This window comes from Bufo bufo, chromosome 4 (genome assembly GCF_905171765.1).
Source record: "Bufo bufo chromosome 4, aBufBuf1.1, whole genome shotgun sequence".
Classification (NCBI taxonomy): Eukaryota; Metazoa; Chordata; class Amphibia; order Anura; family Bufonidae; genus Bufo; species Bufo bufo.
The window spans coordinates 53,862,883-53,884,307 of record NC_053392.1 but is presented as its reverse complement, the minus strand read 5'-3'; the positions used below and the strand labels follow the sequence as shown (position 1 = coordinate 53,884,307).

Sequence of the window (21,425 nt, the reverse complement as noted above, 5' to 3'; positions counted from 1 at the left end):
GCTTCACAGGAGCCTACCTGCCCAGAAAGTAGTGGAGCACGGGTTCATGGAAGCAGCGGCGGTAGCAGTCAGTCAGTGCATAGTGTTGGGGGTAAAATCACCTACTCGGCGGTGTGACAGTTTTTTGTTAAGCCACCGGAGAAGGTGAACATGGCCATATGTAGTATCTGTGGGCAGAATGTGAGCCGTGGCCAGGGTGTCAATGTTGGCAACACGGAACATATGCAGAGTCACCATAAAGGGGCCTGGGAGAACCGTGGCTTCGATGTGGTGGTCCAGCCTGCCGCAGCAACCGCTGTATCACCCAGTGGCACACACCCGGTTTCAGGCAGTCAAGGCTCCACCACCTCAACTGAAGGGAGCTATCTGTACTTCCCATCATCTGCTGGTCCTGATGATCCTGCTCCTCCTCTTGCTCCTTCTTCTCGTCACTCATTCCATCAGCAATCGAACACCGAAACGATTGCCAAGAGACAACAGTATGCATGCACTCATCCAACAACGCAGAAGCTGAATGTGCTCCTGTCCAAGTTGCTGGTGCTGCTGTCCCTCCATTTCCAAGTGGTGGACTTTGCATCTATCAGAGAACTGATGGCTTGTGCCGAGCCGAGTCCCAAGCCATCATTTCTTTGCCAAAAAGACAGTACCAGCCCTGCACACACATGTAGAACAGAAGGTGGGCCAGTCCTTGAGCCTGACGGTGTCTGCCAAAGTGCACTTCAGCGCCGACGCGTGGAGCTGTAACTACGGTCAGAAACAATACATGTTCTTTATGTCCCACTGGGTGAAAGTGGTTCCTGCATAGCCACACCAGACACTTGGCCAGGTGACGCTGCTTCCACCTCCACATTCTCACACCGTTGATCCTGCCACAATGTCCGCCTCTGCCTCCTAATCGTCCACCGTTTCCTCAGCTTCCACTGCTGGGACAATTCACAGTGCCCCTCCAGCATACCATATGTGCATAACACAGCTGTGTCATGCTGTTCTGCACCTCGTTTGCCTGGGTGAACAGAGTCACACAGGGGAGGAACTGCTCCATGTCCTTTCATTCATCAAGAAATCAAATCCTGGCATTCTCCGCGACAACTCAAAATCGGAACCATGGTGAACGACAACTGAAAAAACATGGTGTTGGTGGTGTGTCAAGGAAGGCTGAGCCATGCGCCCTGCATGGCACATGTGTTCAATCTGGTTTTCAATCGCTTCCTGAAGTCTTCCACCCATCTGCAAGACATCCTAAAAATGGACAGGAAACTTTGCATGCACTTCAGTCACTCGTACACTGCAAAGCACACACTCCTTAATATGCAGTGGTAGAACGGCATCCCCCATCATAGTTTGATATACGATGTTTCCCCCCATTGGAATTCCACCCTCTATATCAGGGGTCTCCAAACCCCGGCCCGCGGGCCACATCCGGCCCGATTGTGCGTTCGATCCGGCCCGCCCGCAGCTGGCAGGTTGCAGGAACCAAATCCGCACAACCGCCCATGCTGTCACGCTTGTGTTGTGTGTTCGATTCCGCGCCCGCCCGCAGCTGACAGGTTGCAGGAACGAAAGCCGCACAACCGCCCATGCTGTCACGCTGTGCTTTTTGATTGGCTGCTGGGACCGCCGATGTCCCGGCAACCAGTGACGTCACAGGTGCGGCACCTCCCCTCTTCCCGCCCGCTGTTTGAAATAACAAATCCACGTGTGTAGCAGCGGGCGGGAGTCGGGACTCAGGAGTCCAAGAAGAAAAAAAAAAGAAGAGGAGCAGAAGCCGGCTACAGCGGAGGCAAGTGTTGCACAACGCTGATGGGGACACAATGGGGAACGCTGACATTGCTGTGCTGCGCTGATGGGGACACAAGCTGCTGAGGACACATACTGATGGGGATATTGCTGTGCTGCTGGGGACACTGCTGATGGGGACTTTGCTGTGCTGATGGGGACATTGCTGTTCTGATGGGGACACCGTTGATGAGGACACGGGTGTCCCCATCAATGGTGTCCCCATCTGCACAGCAATGTCCCCATCAGAGGTGTCCCCATCAGCGATGATGGGCACACTGCTGATGGGGACAATTCTGTTCTGATGGGGACATTGCTGGGGACACCGCTGTTTGGCACACTGCTGATGGGGACATGGGTGTCCACATCAATGGTGTCCCCATCAGGATAGCAATGTCCCCATCAGCGGTAACCCCATAATCAATGTCCCCATCAGCACAGCAATGTCCCCATCAGAGGTGTCCCCATCAGCGGTGATGGGGACACATGCTGCTGGGGACACCGCTGACAGGGACATTGCTGTGCTGATGGGGATGTTGCGGTGGACACTGCTGATGGGGACATTGCTGTTCTGATGGGACATTGCTGGGGACACCGCTGATGGGGACATGGGTATCCCCATCAGCGGTGACCCATCATCGGTTTCCACATCAGCACAGCGGCGTCCCCATCAGCAATGATGGGGACGCTGCTAATGTGGAAACTGCTGATGTGAACATTGCTGTGCTGATGGGGACATTGCTGAGGACACCGCTGATTGGCACACTGCTGATGGGGACAAAGGTGTCCCCATCAATGGTGTCCCCATCAGTACAGCAATGTCCCCATCAGCGTCCCCATTCTGATGGGGACATTGCTGTTCTGATGGGGACACCACTGATAGGGACACGGGTGTCCCCATCAACCGCGTCCCCAAAGGCAGTGTCCCCATCAGTGGTGTCCCCATCAGCTGCTAATGGGGACTCCGCTGATGGGGACATTGCTGTTCTGATGGGGACATCATTAATGGGGACATTGCTGTGCTGATGCTGACATTGCTGTTCTGATGGGGACATTGCTGTGCTGATGGGGACACCGCTGATGGGGACATTGCTGTGCTGATGGGGACAACGCTGATAGGGACACGGGTGTCCCCATCAATGGTGTCCCCATCAGTGGTGTCCCCATCAGCACAGCAATGTCCCCAACAGCAGCGTCCCCATCAGTGGTGTCCCCATCAGCACAGCAATGTCCCCAACAGCAGCGTCCCCATCAGTGGGTGTCCCCATGATGGGAATATTGTTTTTCTGATGGGAATATTGTTTTTTTGATGGGAATATTTTTTTTTTTATGGGAATATTGCTTTTCTGATGGGGACATTGCTGTTCTGATTTGGCCATTGCTGTTCTGATGGGGACACCGCTGATAGGGACACGGGTGTCCCCATCAATGGTGTCCCCATCAGCCGCGTCCCCAACAGCAGTGTCCCCATCAGTGGTGGCCCCTATCAGCTGCTAATGGGGACTCCGCTGATGGGGACATTGCTGTTCTGATGGGGACATCGTTGATGGGGACATTGCTGTGCTTAAGGGTGACACGGCTGATGGGGACATTGCTGTGCTGATGCTGACATTGCTGTGCTGATGCTGACATTGCTGTGCTGATGCTGACATTGCTGTGCTGATGGGGACATTGCTGTGCTGATGGGGACATTGTTGTGCTGATGCTGACATTGCTGTGCTGATGCTGACATTGCTGTGCTGATGGGGACATTGCTGTGCTGATGGGGACATTGCTGTGCTGATGGGGACATTGCTGTGCTGATGGGGACATTTTTGTGCTGATGGGGACACCGCTGATAGGGACACGGGTGTCTTTGCGTTGTTTTGCTAAAGTTTTTTCTCTTTTGTTCTCAGTCATATCATGCTGATTACAAAAACGATCCATGTAAAATATATACATTTAATTTAATACATAACTGATTTTTTTTTCCGGCCCCCGAATACTTGTAAAATCTTCAATGTGGCCCTCCTGTTGAAAAGTTTGGAGACCCCTGCTCTATATGTTGGACAGACTGTACGAACAGAGAAAGGCCATAAACAATTTCTTCATGATCCAAGCAGACAGGAGTACTCCTCTGTGTAACTTCGATGTCAGCAAATGGCAGCTCATGCGTGACACCTGCCGTTTGCTCAGGCCCTTTGAGGAGGTCACGTTATTTGTCAGTCGCCAGTAGTGATGAGCGGCAGGGGCAATATTCGAATTCGCGATATTTCGCAAATATTTGGGCGAATATTGGCCATATATTCGAAAATTCGCGAATTCATGATCTCTAGGCATTATTTTCTTGATTGCGAAAATTCGAATAAAATCCACATAAAATTTTCGCATAAAAATTCGCATGAACTGGTGTTTTAAAAAAAAAATTATATTCGCGATTACGAATATTTTTAGCGATATTCTAAATATTCGCGAATTCTAGAAGTGCCGATATTCGCGATTAAAATTCGCAATTTGAATATTCGTGATCAACACTAGTCGCCAGGACTACAGGATGAACAACATCATTCCACTGATTCATGTCCCTGCAAATCAGATGAAGTACAACCCTGATTTGCAGGGTGCTGCTGCATTGTCTCTTTTTTTCTTCTACGTCTTTGCCATGGCAGCGTGCACCTGCGCACTGGGAGGTGCTGACTAACCCCCTTTTTTTTTGCAGATTTACTATGCTGGAGATGTGGCACTCCAGCGAGTCGTGCACTCCTGATTAGCCAGTCTGCCCCATAGGCTGATTTTGATTACTTTCAGTATAAAGCTGTAGCCTGCTCTTACTACATTCATTGGAAGCTGTCTAGCACCAGGAATGGTATAGAGTGGGCTCGGCATGCATGTTGGTACCTGCATCCCTTGTAATGGAGGCCATTATGGCACAAAAAATGGAAAAAGGCAGAGTGGATCCAACATGCATGTGGATCCAACACTCCCTGAATTTTATGGCGGCCATTATGGCGCATAACAGGTAGTATTTAGTGTTAGGACCCATCTAACAGAGATCGCCTTGACGTCCGGCAGACGGGCTCAGATGGTTTTGTACAAAATTCATTGGCCAAGCATCTCACTTTATAAATAAGCTTAGCATTAGCACCATAATTTTTGTAATCATTAATTTTGTGACTATGCATTGTTGTACTTTATCTGATTTACAGGGTGCTGCTGCATTGTCTCTTTTTTTCTGCCACCTCCACACTGTCATCGTGCCACTCTGTTGCCTCCTAATGCTGCCGCCACCTCCACACACTGTCATTGTGACACTCTGTGGCTTCCTCATGCTGCTGCCACCTCCACACTGTCATTGTGCCAGTCTGTGGAATCCTGATGCTGCTGCCACCTCTACACTCTGTCATTGTGCAACTCTGTGGCCTCCTTATGCTGCTTCCACTTCCACACTATGTCAACTTTCCACTCTGTGGACTTTTGATGCTGCTGCCACTTCCACAGTGAGATTGTGCCACTCTGTGGCCTCATGATTCTGCCACCACCTCCACAGTATGTCACCTTCCCACTATGTGGTCTCCTCATGCTTCTGCCACCTCCACACTATGTCACCTTGCCACTCTGTGGTCTTTTGATGCTGCTGCCACCTCCACACTATGTCACCTTGCCACTTTGTGGTCTCCTCATGCTGCTGGCACCTCCATACTATGTTACCTTGCCACTCTGTGGTCTCCTCATGCTGCCGCCAACTCCACACTATGTCACCTTGCCACTCTGTGGTCTTCTCATGCTGCTGCCACCTCCACACTGTCATTGTGCCACTCTGTTGCCCCTGATGCTGCTGCCACCTCCACATTCTGTCATTGGGCTGCTCTGTGGCCTCCTCATGCTGCAGCCACCTCCACACTGTCACCTTGCCAATCTGTGGTCTTCAGATGCCGCTGCCAACTCTACACTATGTCACCTTGCCAATATGTGGTCTTCAGATGCTGCTGCCACCTCCACACTATGTCACCTTGCCACTCTGTGGTCTGATGAGGCTGCTGCAACTTCCACATTATGTAACCTTTCCGCTCTGTGGTCTCCTCATGCTGTTGCCACCTCCACTCTATGTCACCATGGCACTCTGTGGCCTCCTCATGCTGCTACCACCTCCACACTGTCATTGTGCTACTCTGTGGGCTCCTGATGCTGCCGCTATCTCTGCACTCTGTCATTGTGCCACTGTGGCCTCCTGATTCTGCTGACACCTCCACACTATGTCACATTGCCACTCTGTGATCACCTCATGCTGCTACCACCTCCACACTGTCATTGTGCTACTCTGTGGCCTCCTGATGCTGCCGCTATCTCTGCACTCTGTCATTGTGCCACTGTGGCCTCCTGATTCTGCTGACACCTCCACACTATGTCACCTTGCCACTCTGTGGTCTCCTCATGCTGCTGCCACCTCCACACTGTTTATTAGCATAGGGTGACTATAGTGGACTTTCTCTTTAGCTTAGGAATGTTATGTAGGTTCAGGGGCGGACTGAGAAGCCTCAGGGCCCCCAGGCAAAATAAATCAAGGGCCCCCTTACAGGCTCCACCCATGTTCTGCCGCAAGCCCCACCCACGTGTACAGGACCAGGCCCCTCCTGAGTCCTATCCTATACAGGTAAGTATTACGATTCGCGACTAGGGTGGCCACTTGCTTCACCCCAAAAAGGAGGACATTCTAGGCCACATCCTCAACCTGATAAACGACGCCCCTCTCCCAGTAAGTGCTCGGCAAAAGAAAAAAAATACGTCACTATAGCGCTTTTGCTTTACTGTATTCTGCGGGATGGAAAAGCGCTGTATTATTAACCTAGTTCAGCAGTCCTGAGTCCCCCATTCACAGTAGTTATTAACTCCTTTCACTAGTCCTCTCTTCAGTGAAGGGGTTAATAAATACTGTGAACAGGGGACATTTGAAAGGGGTTAATAATTACTGTGTAAGGGCCTTTAATAGTTATTAACCCCTTTCAGCAGTCCCCCATTCACAGTATTTATTAACCCCTTTCAGCAGTCCCCCATTCACAGTATTTATTAACCACTTCAGCAGTCCCCCATTCACAGTATTTATTAACCTCTTCAGCAGTCCCCCCTACACTGAAGAGGAGACTAGTGAAAGGGGTTAATAAATACTGTGAATGGGGGACTGCTGAAACGGCTTAAGGGCCTTCAGTAGTTATTAACCCCTTTTAACAGTCCTTCATTCACACTGGTATTTATCAGACTTTTTTATAACTTATTTTTCTCCCCTTTTCACCCCGGCCCTGCCACAGCCCACAGCAACAGCAGCGCCGCCAGCCCAGCACAGTCTTCCAATTTCTTTCAGACCAGACATGGCTGAGACGTAAAGCTGCCTAGGCTACCACTTAACCAAAAACCACTACCTCAGCAAACTCTGTGCCCACGCTCCTCAGAGTTCCCTTCCTTCTTCCACAAATCCCACAGCGCCAATGAGTGCAGGGGCGTAACTAGAAGTGACTGGGCCCCCAACAGCAAATATTTGTAAGGGCCCCCCCAGCGCACTTTGTAATGCCCCCAGTTGAGCTAATGCCCCCATAGTGCCCTCATAATGTCCCAGTATAAAATACCCCTATATAGTGCCCCCAGTAAATTCCCCCATAGTGCTCATCTCCCCCCTTCCTGCTAGTGCCCCCCATAATGTACCAGTATAAAATGACCCATATATAGTGCCCCAGTAGATGCCCCTCAGTGTCCGGACTCTGATAGGCTGCCGGCCTAGTGTCCCCCAATAATGTGCCAGTATCAAGTGCCTCTCTCCTCCCCCCCCACATGTCCCAGTATCATAGTGCCATCTCCCCCCCCAATGTGCCAGTATCAAGTGCCTTTCTCCTTCCCACCCCCATGTGCCAGTATCATAGTGCCAAACCCCCCCATGTGCCAGTATCAAGTGCCTCTCTGCTCCCCCCCATGTCCCAGTATCATAGTGCCATCTCCCCCCCCAAAAAAGTGCCAGTATCAAGTGCCTCTCTACCCCCCATGTGCCAGTATCAGGTGCCAACCCCTCTCCCCCCCAAGTGCCAGTATCAGGTGCCATCTCCCCCCCAATGTGCCAGTATCAAGTGCCTCTCTCCTTCCCACCCCCCATGTGCCAGTATCATAGTGCCAAACCCCCCCATGTCCCAGTATCATAGTGCCATCTCCCCCCCCAAAAAAGTGCCAGTATCAAGTGCCTCTCTCCCCCCCATGTGCCAGTATCAGGTGCCAACCCCTCTCCCCCCCATGTGCCAGTATCAGGTGCCATCTCCCCCCCCAATGTGCCAGTATCAAGTGCCTCTCTCCTTCCCACCCCCCATGTGCCAGTATCAAGTGCCAAACCCCCCCTCCCACGTGCCAGTATCAAGTGCATCTCTCCTCCCCCCATGTCCCAGTATCATAGTGCCATCTCCCCCCCCCCCAAAAAAAAGTGCCAGTATCAAGTGCCTCTCCCCCCCCATGTGCCAGTATCAGGTGCCAACCCCTCTCCCCCCCCATGTGCCAGTATCAGGTGCCAACTCCCCTCCCCCCATGTGCCAGTATCAAGTGCCTCCCGCTCCCCCCATGGCAGTAACAGTCGGGTATTAAAAAAATAAACACTTATACTTACCTCCATGTCAGCGATGCGATGCAGCCTCTTCCTGTATCCCGCCCTGTATGTCCATATATGGAGTCAGTGCTTGTATTTCAGAAAAGTTTCTGCTGGGATTCAAACCCACGACCTTCTGTATCAAAGGCAAAGCACTTAACCACACAGCCATAAGAGCTGCCTTGCCACTGACTGAAAAAATATGAGACTTCTACTGTTATAGCTGGCTAAGTGTACATCTATACACATGACAGCTGCCCCAACACACCCAGCACTGCTATATCTCTATATGGCAGCTGTCCCAGCACAATCAGCTCTGCTATATCTCTATATATGATAGCTGCCCCAGCACACCCAGCCCTGCTACATCTAATACACATGACAGCTGCACCAGCACACTCAGCTCTACTATATCTCTAAATATGACAGCTGCCCCAGCACACCCAGCTCTGCTACATATATATATATAAGTATTGCAATACAGTAGATAGATATATAGAGATATAGCAAAGCTGAGTGTGCTGGGGCAGCTGTCATGTGTATAGATGTAGCAGAGCTGGGTGTGTTTGGGCAGCTGTCATGTGTATAGATGTAGTAGAGCTGGGTTTGCTGGGGCAGCTGTCATATATAGAGATATAGTAGAGCTGAGTGTGCTGGTGCAGCTGTCAAGTGTATTAGATGTAGCAGAGCTGGGTGTGCTGGGGCAGTTATCATATATAGAGATATAGCAGAGCTGAGTGTGCTGGGATAGCTGTCATATAGAGATATAGCAGTGCTGGGTGTATTGGGGCAGCTGTCATGTGTATAGATGTACACTTAGCCAGCTACAACAGTAGAAGTCTCATATTTTTTTAGTCATTGGCAAGGCAGCCTTTATGGCTGTGTGGGTAAATGCTTTGCCTCTGATACATGAAGGTTGTGGGTTCAAATCCCAGACACATTGGGAGACTTCAGGAGACAGTAAGATTAAGGTCACATTAGCAAGGGGGCCTGGTCCCTAACTTGAAAATAAACTGTCACACCGATGGAACCCCCCCATGTCCCAGTATCATAGTGCCATCTCCCCCCCCCCAAAAAAGTGCCAGTATCAAGTGCCTCTCTCCCCCCTATGTGCCAGTATCAGGTGCCAACCCCTCTCCCCCCCATGTGCCAGTATCAGGTGCCATCTCCCCCCCCAATGTGCCAGTATCAAGTGCCTCTCTCCTTCCCACCCCCCATGTGCCAGTATCAAGTGCCAAACCCCCCCTCCCACGTGCCAGTATCAAGTGCATCTCTCCTCCCCCCATGTCCCAGTATCATAGTGCCATCTCCCCCCCCCCAAAAAAAAAGTGCCAGTATCAAGTGCCTCTCCCCCCCCATGTGCCAGTATCAGGTGCCAACCCCTCTCCCCCCCCATGTGCCAGTATCAGGTGCCAACTCCCCTCCCCCCATGTGCCAGTATCAAGTGCCTCCCGCTCCCCCCATGGCAGTAACAGTCGGGTATTAAAAAAATAAACACTTATACTTACCTCCATGTCAGCGATGCGATGCAGCCTCTTCCTGTATCCCGCCCTGTATGTCCATATATGGAGTCAGTGCTTGTATTTCAGAAAAGTTTCTGCTGGGATTCAAACCCACGACCTTCTGTATCAAAGGCAAAGCACTTAACCACACAGCCATAAGAGCTGCCTTGCCACTGACTGAAAAAATATGAGACTTCTACTGTTATAGCTGGCTAAGTGTACATCTATACACATGACAGCTGCCCCAACACACCCAGCACTGCTATATCTCTATATGGCAGCTGTCCCAGCACAATCAGCTCTGCTATATCTCTATATATGATAGCTGCCCCAGCACACCCAGCCCTGCTACATCTAATACACATGACAGCTGCACCAGCACACTCAGCTCTACTATATCTCTAAATATGACAGCTGCCCCAGCACACCCAGCTCTGCTACATATATATATATATAAGTATTGCAATACAGTAGATAGATATATAGAGATATAGCAAAGCTGAGTGTGCTGGGGCAGCTGTCATGTGTATAGATGTAGCAGAGCTGGGTGTGTTTGGGCAGCTGTCATGTGTATAGATGTAGTAGAGCTGGGTTTGCTGGGGCAGCTGTCATATATAGAGATATAGTAGAGCTGAGTGTGCTGGTGCAGCTGTCAAGTGTATTAGATGTAGCAGAGCTGGGTGTGCTGGGGCAGTTATCATATATAGAGATATAGCAGAGCTGAGTGTGCTGGGATAGCTGTCATATAGAGATATAGCAGTGCTGGGTGTATTGGGGCAGCTGTCATGTGTATAGATGTACACTTAGCCAGCTACAACAGTAGAAGTCTCATATTTTTTTAGTCATTGGCAAGGCAGCCTTTATGGCTGTGTGGGTAAATGCTTTGCCTCTGATACATGAAGGTTGTGGGTTCAAATCCCAGACACATTGGGAGACTTCAGGAGACAGTAAGATTAAGGTCACATTAGCAAGGGGGCCTGGTCCCTAACTTGAAAATAAACTGTCACACCCGGGCCCCTTGGCAGCCCGGGCCCCGAAGCAGCCGCTTCCCCGGTAGTTACGCCACTGGCGGTGTGTGTGTGACGTCGGTGCAGAAGGAACACAGTGACGAATGACGTTATGTGCACTGCTGTGGCGGGCCCCCATCCCGGCCGGGCCCTCGGACCACGTCCGAAGTGCCCGGCTGCTCAGTCCGCCCCTGTGTAGGTTTATTTTGTATATGCCTCCCTGTGTAAAGTATGACCAGATTACGGTTATAAGAGAGCGTGATTGGGTCAGGACGGTACCAAGAAATTCTATAGATCAGCACTCAAGTTCCTACTCCCCCATGTGAATGCCGCCTCCGTTGGTTTGAGGGGGATCTAATGGCTGCTGTCTTTGAGAGCAATGTTCTTAGTGGAAGCTACCAGCGGGTCCTTATCAGCAACAGTGGGGTATAGTACACTGATGACAGTCTCACTGAACCATGGGGGCCCCAACTTGCTGCTAAACATTGGTTGGTGGGACTGGTGTCCATGTGAACACAATATCACCTTTTTGGTAAACCCAGTTTTAAAAGACCTTCCTCAGTGACTGATCCCCCCGATGGAACCATGTCTGACAGAGGTTCACTTTGGGTTGGTAGGAGACTTGCACTGGACTAAATGGATGTTTTCCGATTAGAGGGCAGTATCGGTTTATGGACCGGCTGATTCATTTGGAAGCATTTGCACGTGTCTTGGGGGTGATGGTGGATTGTGATCAGCAGGCCACATGAGCATGTTTGAGCTCCACCCACCAGCACTCTCAGGAGGTGTACAAATATGTCCCTTCCAGTTCTGAAATGTATTCCTATTGGTTAAGGCATGAGGTGGATTGTACCTGCCTATCTGTAATATTATTGGGCGGCCACGTGCAATGGAGGGCGGGGTTAGCCCAATAAAAGGTCTAAGGCATGTTAACAGGAGAGCAGAATTTTTTGGAAACTAAGCAGACTGTACGCGAGTGTTCTTTCATCGGTGCTGGTTCCTTACACTTGCAAGTCTCCTTATATCTAAAAGAGCTAATAGTATATCACAGGGATCAAAATTCGACGGTACCAATGGACCTCGCCCACGATTAAAACAGTCACCTTGCCACTCAGTGGTCTCCTCATGCTGCTGTCACCTCCACACTGTCACCTTGCCAATCTGTGGTCTTCTGATGCTGCTGCCACCTCCACACTGTCATTGTGCCACTCTGTGGCCTCCTGATGCTGCCGCCACCTCCACACTATGTCACCTTGCCACTCTGTGGTCTCCTCATGCTGCTGCCAACTCCACACTATGTCACCTTACCACTTTGTGGTCTCATGATGCTGCTGCCACCTCCACACTATGTCACCTTGCAACTCTGTGTTCTCCTCATGCTGCTGCCCCCTCCACATTTTGTCAGCGTGCCACTCTGTGGTCTCCTCATGCTGCTGCCACCTCCACACTATGCCACCTTGCTAATCTGTGATCTACTCAAGCTGTTGCCACCTCCACATTGTCATTGTGCCACACTGTTTCCTACTAATGCTGCTACCACCTCCACACTCTTTCAATGTGCCACTCTGTGGTATCCTCATGCTGCTTCCACCTCCACACTATGTCACCTTCCCACTCTAAGGTCTCATGATGCTTCTTCCACTTCCACACTATGTTACCATGCCACTCTGTGGTCGCCTCATACTGCTGCCACCTACACAGTATGTCACATTGCCACTCTGTGGCCTCCTCATGCTGCTGCCACCTCCAAACTGTCATTGTGCCAATCTGTTGCTTTCTAATGCTGCCGTCACCTCCACACTCTGTTATTCGGCCGCTCTGTGGTCTCCTCATGCTGTTGCCACATCCACACTATGTCAACTTGCCACTCTGTGGTCTTCTGATGATGATGCCACTTCCACACTGTCATTGTGCCACCTTTTGGCTTCCTGATTCTGCCGCCACCTCACAGGATGTCACCTTCACGCTTTTTGGTCTCCTCATGCTGATGCCACCTCCACACTATGTAACCTTGCCACTCTGTGGTCACCTAATGCTGTTGATACCTCCACACTATGTCACTTGGCCACTCTGTGGTCCCCTCATGCTGCTGGCACCTCCACACTATGTCACCTTGCCACTCTGTGGTCCCCTCATGCTGCTGGCACCTCCACACTATGTCACCTTGCCACTCTGTGGTCCCCTCATGCTGCTGGCACCTCCACATTATGTCACCTTGCCACTCTGTGGTTTCCTCATGCTGCTTCCACCTCCACACTGTTGTGGAAATTTTTATTAGCATAGAATGACTATAGTGGACTTTCTCTTTAGCTTAGGAATGTTATGTAGGTTTATTTTGTATATGCCTCCCTGTGTAAAGTCTGACCAGATTACGGTTATAAGAGATCGTGATCGGGTCAGGAAGGTACCAGGGAAATTCTATAGATCAGCACTCAAGTTCCTACTCCCCCATGTGAAAGTCGCCACCATTGGTGTGAGGGGGATCTAATGGCTGCTGTCTCTGAGAGCAATGTTCTTAGTGAAAGCTACCAGCGTATCCTCATCAGCAACGGTGTGGTATAGTACGCTGATGCCGGTCTCACTGAACCATGGGGGCCCCAACATGCTGCTAAACATTGGTTGGTGGGACTGGTGTCCATGTGAACGCTCTATCACCTTTTTGGTTGACCCTGTTTTAAAAGACCTTCCTCAAGGACTGATCCCCCCTGACGGAACCATGTCTGACAGAGGTTCACTTTGGGTCGGTATGAGACTTGCAGTGGAATAAATGGATGTTGTCCGATAAGAGGGCAGTATCCTTTTAAGGACCGGCTAATTCATTTGGAAGCATTTACACGTGTCTTGGGGGTGATGGTGGATTGTGATCAGCAGGCCACATGAGCATGTTTGAGCACCAACCACCAGCACTCTCAGGAGGTGTCCAAATATGTCCCTTCCATTTCTGAAATGTATTCCTATTGGTTAAGGCATGAGGTGGATTGTACCTGCCTATCTGTAATATTATTGGGTGGCCACGTGCCATGGAGGGCGGGGTTAGCCCAATAAAAGATCTAAGACATGTTAACAGGAGAGCAGAATTTCTTGGAAACTAAGCAGACTGTAAGCGAGTGTTCTTTCATCGGTGCTGGTTTCTTACACTTGCAAGTCTCCTTATATCTAAAAGATCTAATAGTATATCACAGGGATCAAGATTTGACGGTACCAATGGACCCGGCCCACGATTACAACACTGTCACCTTGTCACTCTGTGGTCTTCTCATGCTGCTGCCACCTCCACACTATGTCACCTTGCCAATCTGTGGTCTTCTGATGCTGCTGCCACATGCACACTATGTCACCTTGCCACTCTGTGGTCTCCTCATGCTGCTGCCACCTCAACACTATGTCACCTTGCCACTTTGTGGTCTCATGATGCTGCTGCCACCTCCAGACTCTGTAATTGGGATGCTATGTGGTCTCCTTGTGCTGCTGCCACCTCCACACTATGTCACCTTGCCAATCTGTGGTCTTCAGATGCTGCTGCCACCTCCACACTATGTTACCTTGCCACTCTGTGGCCTCCTTATGCTGCTGCCACCTCCACACTGTCATGGTGCGACTCTGTGACCTCCTGATGCTGCTGCTACTTCAACACTATGTCACCTTGCCACTCTGTGGTCTCCTCATGCTGCTGCCACCTCTACACTATGTCACCTTGCCACTCTGTTATCTCATGATGATGCTTCCACCTCCACAGTATGTCATCTTGCCACTTTGTGGTCTCCTTATGCTGCTGCCACCTCCACACTATGTCACCTTGCCACTCTGTGGTCTGCTTATGTTGCTGCCACCTCCACACTGTCATTGTGCCACTCTGTGGCCTCCTGATGCTGCTGATACCTCCACACTATGTCACCTTGCCACTTTGTGGTCTCATGATGCTGCTGCCACCTCCACACTATGTCACCATTCCACTCTGTGGTCTTCTCATGCTGCTGCCTCCTCCACACTGTTATTGTGCTGCTGCGACCTCCACAATATGTCACCTTGCCACTCTGTGGAATCCTCATACTGCTGCCACCTCCACACTGTGTCACCTTACCACTTTGTGGTCTCCTCATGCTACTGTCACCTCCACACTATGTCACCTTGCCACTCTGTGTTCTCCTCATGCTTCTGCCACCTCCACACTATGCCACCTTTCCACTCTGTGGTCTTCTCATGCTGCTGCTTCCTCCACACTGTTATTGTGCCACTCTGTTGCTTTCTAATGCTGCCGCCACCTCCACACTCTGTCATTGTGCCTCTCTGTGGCTTCCTGATGCTGCTGCCACCTCCACACTGTTATTGTGCCACTCTGTGGCCTCCTGATGCTGCCGCCACCTCCACTTTCTATCCTTTTGCCACTCTGTGGCCTCTTAATGCTGCTGCCACCTCCAGACTCTGTCATTGGGCCACTCCATGGTCTCCTCATGCTGCTGCCACCTCCACACTATGTCACCTTGCCAATCTGTGGTCTTCTGATGCTGCTGCTGCCACCTCCACACTGTCAATGTGCCACTCTGTTGCTTTGTAATGCTGCCGCCACCTCCACACTCTGTCACTGTACCACTCTGTGGCTTCCTGATCCTGCCGCCACCTCTAGACTCTGTCATTGGGCTGCTCTGTGGTCTACTCATGCTACTGCCACCTCCACACTGTCATTGTGCCACTCTTTGGCCCCCTGATGTTGCTTTTACCTCTTTACTCTGTCATTGTGCCACTCTGTGGCCTTATGATTCTGCCACCACCTCCACAGTATGTCACCTTAAGACTCTGTGGTCTCCTCATGCTGCTTCCACCTCCACACTATGTCACCTTGCCACTCTGTGGTATTTTGATGCTGCTGCCACCTTCACACTATGTCATATTTCCACTCTGTGGTCTTCTCATGCTGCTGCCACCTCCACACTATGTCACCTTGCCAATCTGTGGTCTTCTGATGCTGCTGCCACATGCACACTATGTCACCTTGCCACTCTGTGGTCTCCTCATGCTGCTGCCACCTCAACACTATGTCACCTTGCCACTTTGTGGTCTCATGATGCTGCTGCCACCTCCAGACTCTGTAATTGGGATGCTATGTGGTCTCCTTGTGCTGCTGCCACCTCCACACTATGTCACCTTGCCAATCTGTGGTCTTCAGATGCTGCTGCCACCTCCACACTATGTTACCTTGCCACTCTGTGGCCTCCTTATGCTGCTGCCACCTCCACACTGTCATGGTCCGACTCTGTGACCTCCTGATGCTGCTGCTACTTCAACACTATGTCACCTTGCCACTCTGTGGTCTCCTCATGCTGCTGCCACCTCTACACTATGTCACCTTGCCACTCTGTCATCTCATGATGATGCTTCCACCTCCACAGTATGTCATCTTGCCACTTTGTGGTCTCCTTATGCTGCTGCCACCTCCACACTATGTCACCTTGCCACTCTGTGGTCTGCTTATGTTGCTGCCACCTCCACACTGTCATTGTGCCACTCTGTGGCCTCCTGATGCTGCTGATACCTCCACATTATGTCACCTTGCCACTTTGTGGTCTCATGATGCTGCTGCCACCTCCACACTATGTCACCATTCCACTCTGTGGTCTTCTCATGCTGCTGCCTCCTCCACACTGTTATTGTGCTGCTGCGACCTCCACAATATGTCACCTTGCCACTCTGTGGAATCCTCATACTGCTGCCACCTCCACACTGTGTCACCTTACCACTTTGTGGTCTCCTCATGCTACTGTCACCTCCACACTATGTCACCTTGCCACTCTGTGTTCTCCTCATGCTTCTGCCACCTCCACACTATGCCACCTTTCCACTCTGTGGTCTTCTCATGCTGCTGCTTCCTCCACACTGTTATTGTGCCACTCTGTTGCTTTCTAATGCTGCCGCCACCTCCACACTGTTATTGTGCCACTCTGTGGCCTCCTGATGCTGCCGCCACCTCCACTTTCTATCCTTTTGCCACTCTGTGGCCTCTTAATGCTGCTGCCACCTCCAGACTCTGTCATTGGGCCACTCCATGGTCTCCTCATGCTGCTGCCACCTCCACACTATGTCACCTTGCCAATCTGTGGTCTTCTGATGCTGCTGCTGCCACCTCCACACTGTCAATGTGCCACTCTGTTGCTTTGTAATGCTGCCGCCACCTCCACACTCTGTCACTGTACCACTCTGTGGCTTCCTGATCCTGCCGCCACCTCTAGACTCTGTCATTGGGCTGCTCTGTGGTCTACTCATGCTACTGCCACCTCCACACTGTCATTGTGCCACTCTTTGGCCCCCTGATGTTGCTTTTACCTCTTTACTCTGTCATTGTGCCACTCTGTGGCCTTATGATTCTGCCACCACCTCCACAGTATGTCACCTTAAGACTCTGTGGTCTCCTCATGCTGCTTCCACCTCCACACTATGTCACCTTGCCACTCTGTGGTATTTTGATGCTGCTGCCACCTCCACACTATGTCATATTTCCACTCTCTGGTCTTCTCATGCTGCTGCCACCTCCACACTATGTCACCTTGCCACTCTGTGGTCTCCTCATGCTGCTGCCACCTCCACACTATGTCACATTGCCACTCTGTGGCCTCCTGATGCGTCCTTCACCTTAACACTGTCATTGTGTCACTCAGTGGCCTCCTGATGCTGCCGCCACCTCCACACTGTCATTGTGCCACTCTGTGTCCTCCTTCTGATGCTGCTGCCACAAGTCTTTGTCATTGGACCTCTCTGTGGTCTCCTCATGCTTCTTCCACTTCACCACTTTTTCATAGCGCCACTTTGTGGACTTCTGATGCTGTTCCCATCCTCCCCACTTCATGACTGGGCCACTATTTTGGCTTTCGACTTAGCTTACATCATCATTTATTTGACCTTTCTTATGATCTGTCAGAAGGAAGCAAATATGAGATGCACAACGGATCCTGTCTGTGTAGCAGCTATAAGTCCTGTATGGTGCCATTAGAATTGGCTTGTGATTTGGTAGCCAAAAGCAGGAGTGGGTACAAAACACAGAAGACATAAAAATATTACATTCACGTGTCATCTCTGTTTTGGATGCTATGAGCAATACTGATGGATTACTGACCAAATGCTGACCGAGTGAGTGCAGATGCTCCACAGAAAGGATCTGTTTTTTTGGGTTATTTTTCTGAGGAATCAGAGGGAGGGAGGGAGGGCAAAATAATCTGTGACGTAAACACAAACTTACAGCTGACACCCTCTCCACTCTGTCTGAGGGGGTCTATTTGTATAAGCGTTTAATAAAACAGGTTCTGTAGACAGCTGATGATAGTGTAAAAGAAGTGCACTTCTTCTTGGCGCTAACATTGACCTGTAAGGCTGAGTTCACACTTGAGTTATTTGGTCAGTTTTGCCCCATGACTGCCCAAATAAGTGAAGTGTGCAGTGATTCTAAGGGGTCTTTCACATGAGCGGATGCAGTGCGTGAAATCCGTTGCGTGAAAGACAGCCATGCTGCGCTCTAGACAGCAGAGACCCGGAGCATTAACATGATTGATAATGCTTCGTGCCTCTCTGTGATCTTTCCACTACAAAATCACGGTGACAACTTTATCTCACTGTGATTTCATGGTAAAAAGATCAGAGAGGCACGGAGAATTATCAATCATGTTAATGCTCCGGGTCTCTGCAGTCCAGAGCGCAGCTTGGCTTTTTTTCACACAACGGATTCCACGCACCGCTCGTGGGAAAGACCCCTAAGTCATACGGACTCACAGTATTATTTAACTACAAAAGCAGACTCCCTATGCATGTTACTGCAAGGCACAGAGTTCTACACCACTGTAAAGGCTCTCTGCAGCCAGGAAATAGCAGTTTTTAATGCGATTCGTGATTTGCCATGAATAAATTTGGATAAAACCAAATTCTTCCAAAAAATTTGGTGAAACGGCCAAATCGAATTTTTTTAAAATTCGCTCATCTCTAATTATAATCTATGTATTCATTATCTCTATTATGACAGAAAAAGTGCAAAATGAAATTGAACGTGTGATTGGATCGGCCCAACCTCAAATGGAGCATAGGAAACAAATGCCATATACAGACGCCGTCATTCATGAAATTATTCGGTTTGGGGATATCGCACTTGTTACTTTTCCACATTCAACAACTCAAGATATCACCTTTAGAGGCTACTTTATTCCTAAGGTAACTCTCTTATCTATTTTCATCAAACCCTGTCAATAACTTAACCCTCTACTTTAGGGCTCACTCTACTGACAAATGGACCAAATATCTTTCTGCAATGAGTGGTGTCATGAACGTACCTGTAAGCCGACGGATACCGCACATGCCAAGGCGTGGTTAACTTCCAGTAAACCCTTTATTGATACAATTCGGTATACTGCCACCACGTGTTTTAACGGCACACGAACCGACTACCGGTCACTCACCCTCACGCAGAGCAGGGAATGAACCAGGTATCGCTTGCTGACCGATCGCAATCGTTCAGCCAAGCAACAATCAAAATGACCTTTCTCACACAAAATGGTAACGTTACTCTCTTCAGAGGATTCGTTAATTCCTTTGCTTAGAACACGGAAGACTTAGCAAATAAGATTTTTCAATATTTTAATAAAAGTTAAACGGAAAAAAAGTGCATATATACGTTTACAGAAAAACGGACTATTCTAGATAATAATAATTCAAGGTGATAGTAATTCATGACAGTTAAAATAAAAGGGATAATGGATGAAATGTATAATTAGGTTCCTCTGTTTCAGTCCTTGAAGCCGTTGTGCAATCCGATTGGTATAATATCAGTGGACCCTGAGCACTGACATTCAGAATGCGATACAAATCCAGGTGTTAAAGCAAGGCAGGGTTGCCATACAATGCCCTGACAGCATCTTATAACAGTTTTAAAACAAGAGGTGACAGCAATTCTGCCCACCAATGGTACGAATGTGTGGGCAGGATCGAGAAGGTGTAAGCAAGGTTTATGACCCAGCTAAGGTCAGCCCAGAATGTCCTTATTCTGGCTGAGCCCACAGTTCTGTGGAACCACTAAATACAGCTATGACATTTAGGTATTACTGACCCTTATGATATTTCAAGTCTAACAAGACCAAACTTGACTCTGCTGGGGCTTGTGGTTTTCCAGGACGGCTTAAAGCTGGCTTTTCAGCCTCCCAAGGGCACAAGAACATACTGTTCGATATCTCCGTGATCGCACTGGTCCACGGAGGTTAAATCCGGCCTTAGCCAGTGCAGAATATGCCTACGACCAGAGATATGAAAAATCACCACCTTTGAGTCCCTCAAAAGTTCAATAGGTTGCTTTCCCATCTTTCTCTGATCCCCTGCTGGGACTGTAGTCAGAATGTCTGGCTAATATTATCCCAGGATCCAGTATTTTATGATGACCCTTGGCAGGAGGCTTTTGAAGCTCCCATCCTTATCTTTATGACAGGGAAGTGTAATTTTCAATTTCTAGGACTCAGCTCCAAGCAAGGAGATATTTCTCTTTTAAAACAGAATAAAGGGGGCTTCTAGGCCTGTGAGTTTGTGTGTATTTAAAAAGGGGACTCTACTTGGGGTACCCTCGTCACAAGTGGAGGTCCACCATAACTTTCATTTGCTACTTATTGGTAAGGCTGAAAAAAGGTCCATCAAGTACTGTACAGCCTATTATCTTACCATGTTGATCCAGATGAAACATAAAAGCCATCCAATGCAGTTGCCAGTTGCCCCATGTTAGCGAGAACCATCCTATCTCTAGAAATCTAGTAAATAGGTGAAACAAAAAATTAGAATATCGTGCAAAGTTCATTTATTTCATTAATGCAACTTAAAAGGTGAAACTAATATATGAGATTGACTTATAACATACAAAGTGAGATATTTCAAGCCTTTATTTGTTATTATTTGGATGATTATGGCTTACAGTTTATGAAAACCCTAAAGTCACAATCTCAGGTACCTTTTGCTCAGGTGGTATGGAGTAATTAGCTGACTAGAGTGTGACACTTTGAGCCTAGATTATTGAACCTTTTCACAATATTCTAATTTTAAGTTGCATGAATGCAACTACTGAAATAAATGAACTTTTGCACGATATTCTAATTTTTCGAGTTTCACCTATATATAACTAGAGATAAAAGAATCAAATCCCACGAGCCTAGAAGCCGAATTTCCTCATGCTTCGTGTCAGCAAATCAATATAACCTGAAATAGTATAAAAAACTAAAAAATTAAAACTTGCCTCCTCCATTTGCTTGCGACGGGCCACAAGCCTTCCTCTTGCTTGAAGATCTCGGCCAAAATCCCATGCAGCGCGAGATTACATCATCACGCTGGCCGGCATGATGACGTTATATGTCACCACGCTAGCCGGCGTGATGACATAATCTCGCGCTGCACAGGATTTCGGACGAGATCTTCAAGTAAGATGGCGGCGGCCTGCCCGTCACGAGCAAATGGAGGCGGTAAGTTTGATAGAATATTTATTTTATTGTTAATTTTACACTCAGATGCCGCGATCATGTATGAAACTAGCATCTGAGGGGT

General features: G+C 49.3%; 1 protein-coding gene across 1 annotated transcript in view; it reads left to right on the top strand.

Annotated features, from left to right (window-relative positions):
- The window catches only part of LOC120999913 (cytochrome P450 2C15-like), a 166,500-nt gene that overhangs the window by 128,236 nt on the left and 16,839 nt on the right, over window positions 1-21,425 (top strand). Inside the window, exon 7 of the mRNA XM_040430961.1 lies at window positions 18,880-19,064. Within this exon, the coding sequence (XP_040286895.1) occupies window positions 18,880-19,064 (185 nt within the window). The remainder of the gene's footprint in view (window positions 1-18,879; window positions 19,065-21,425) is intronic.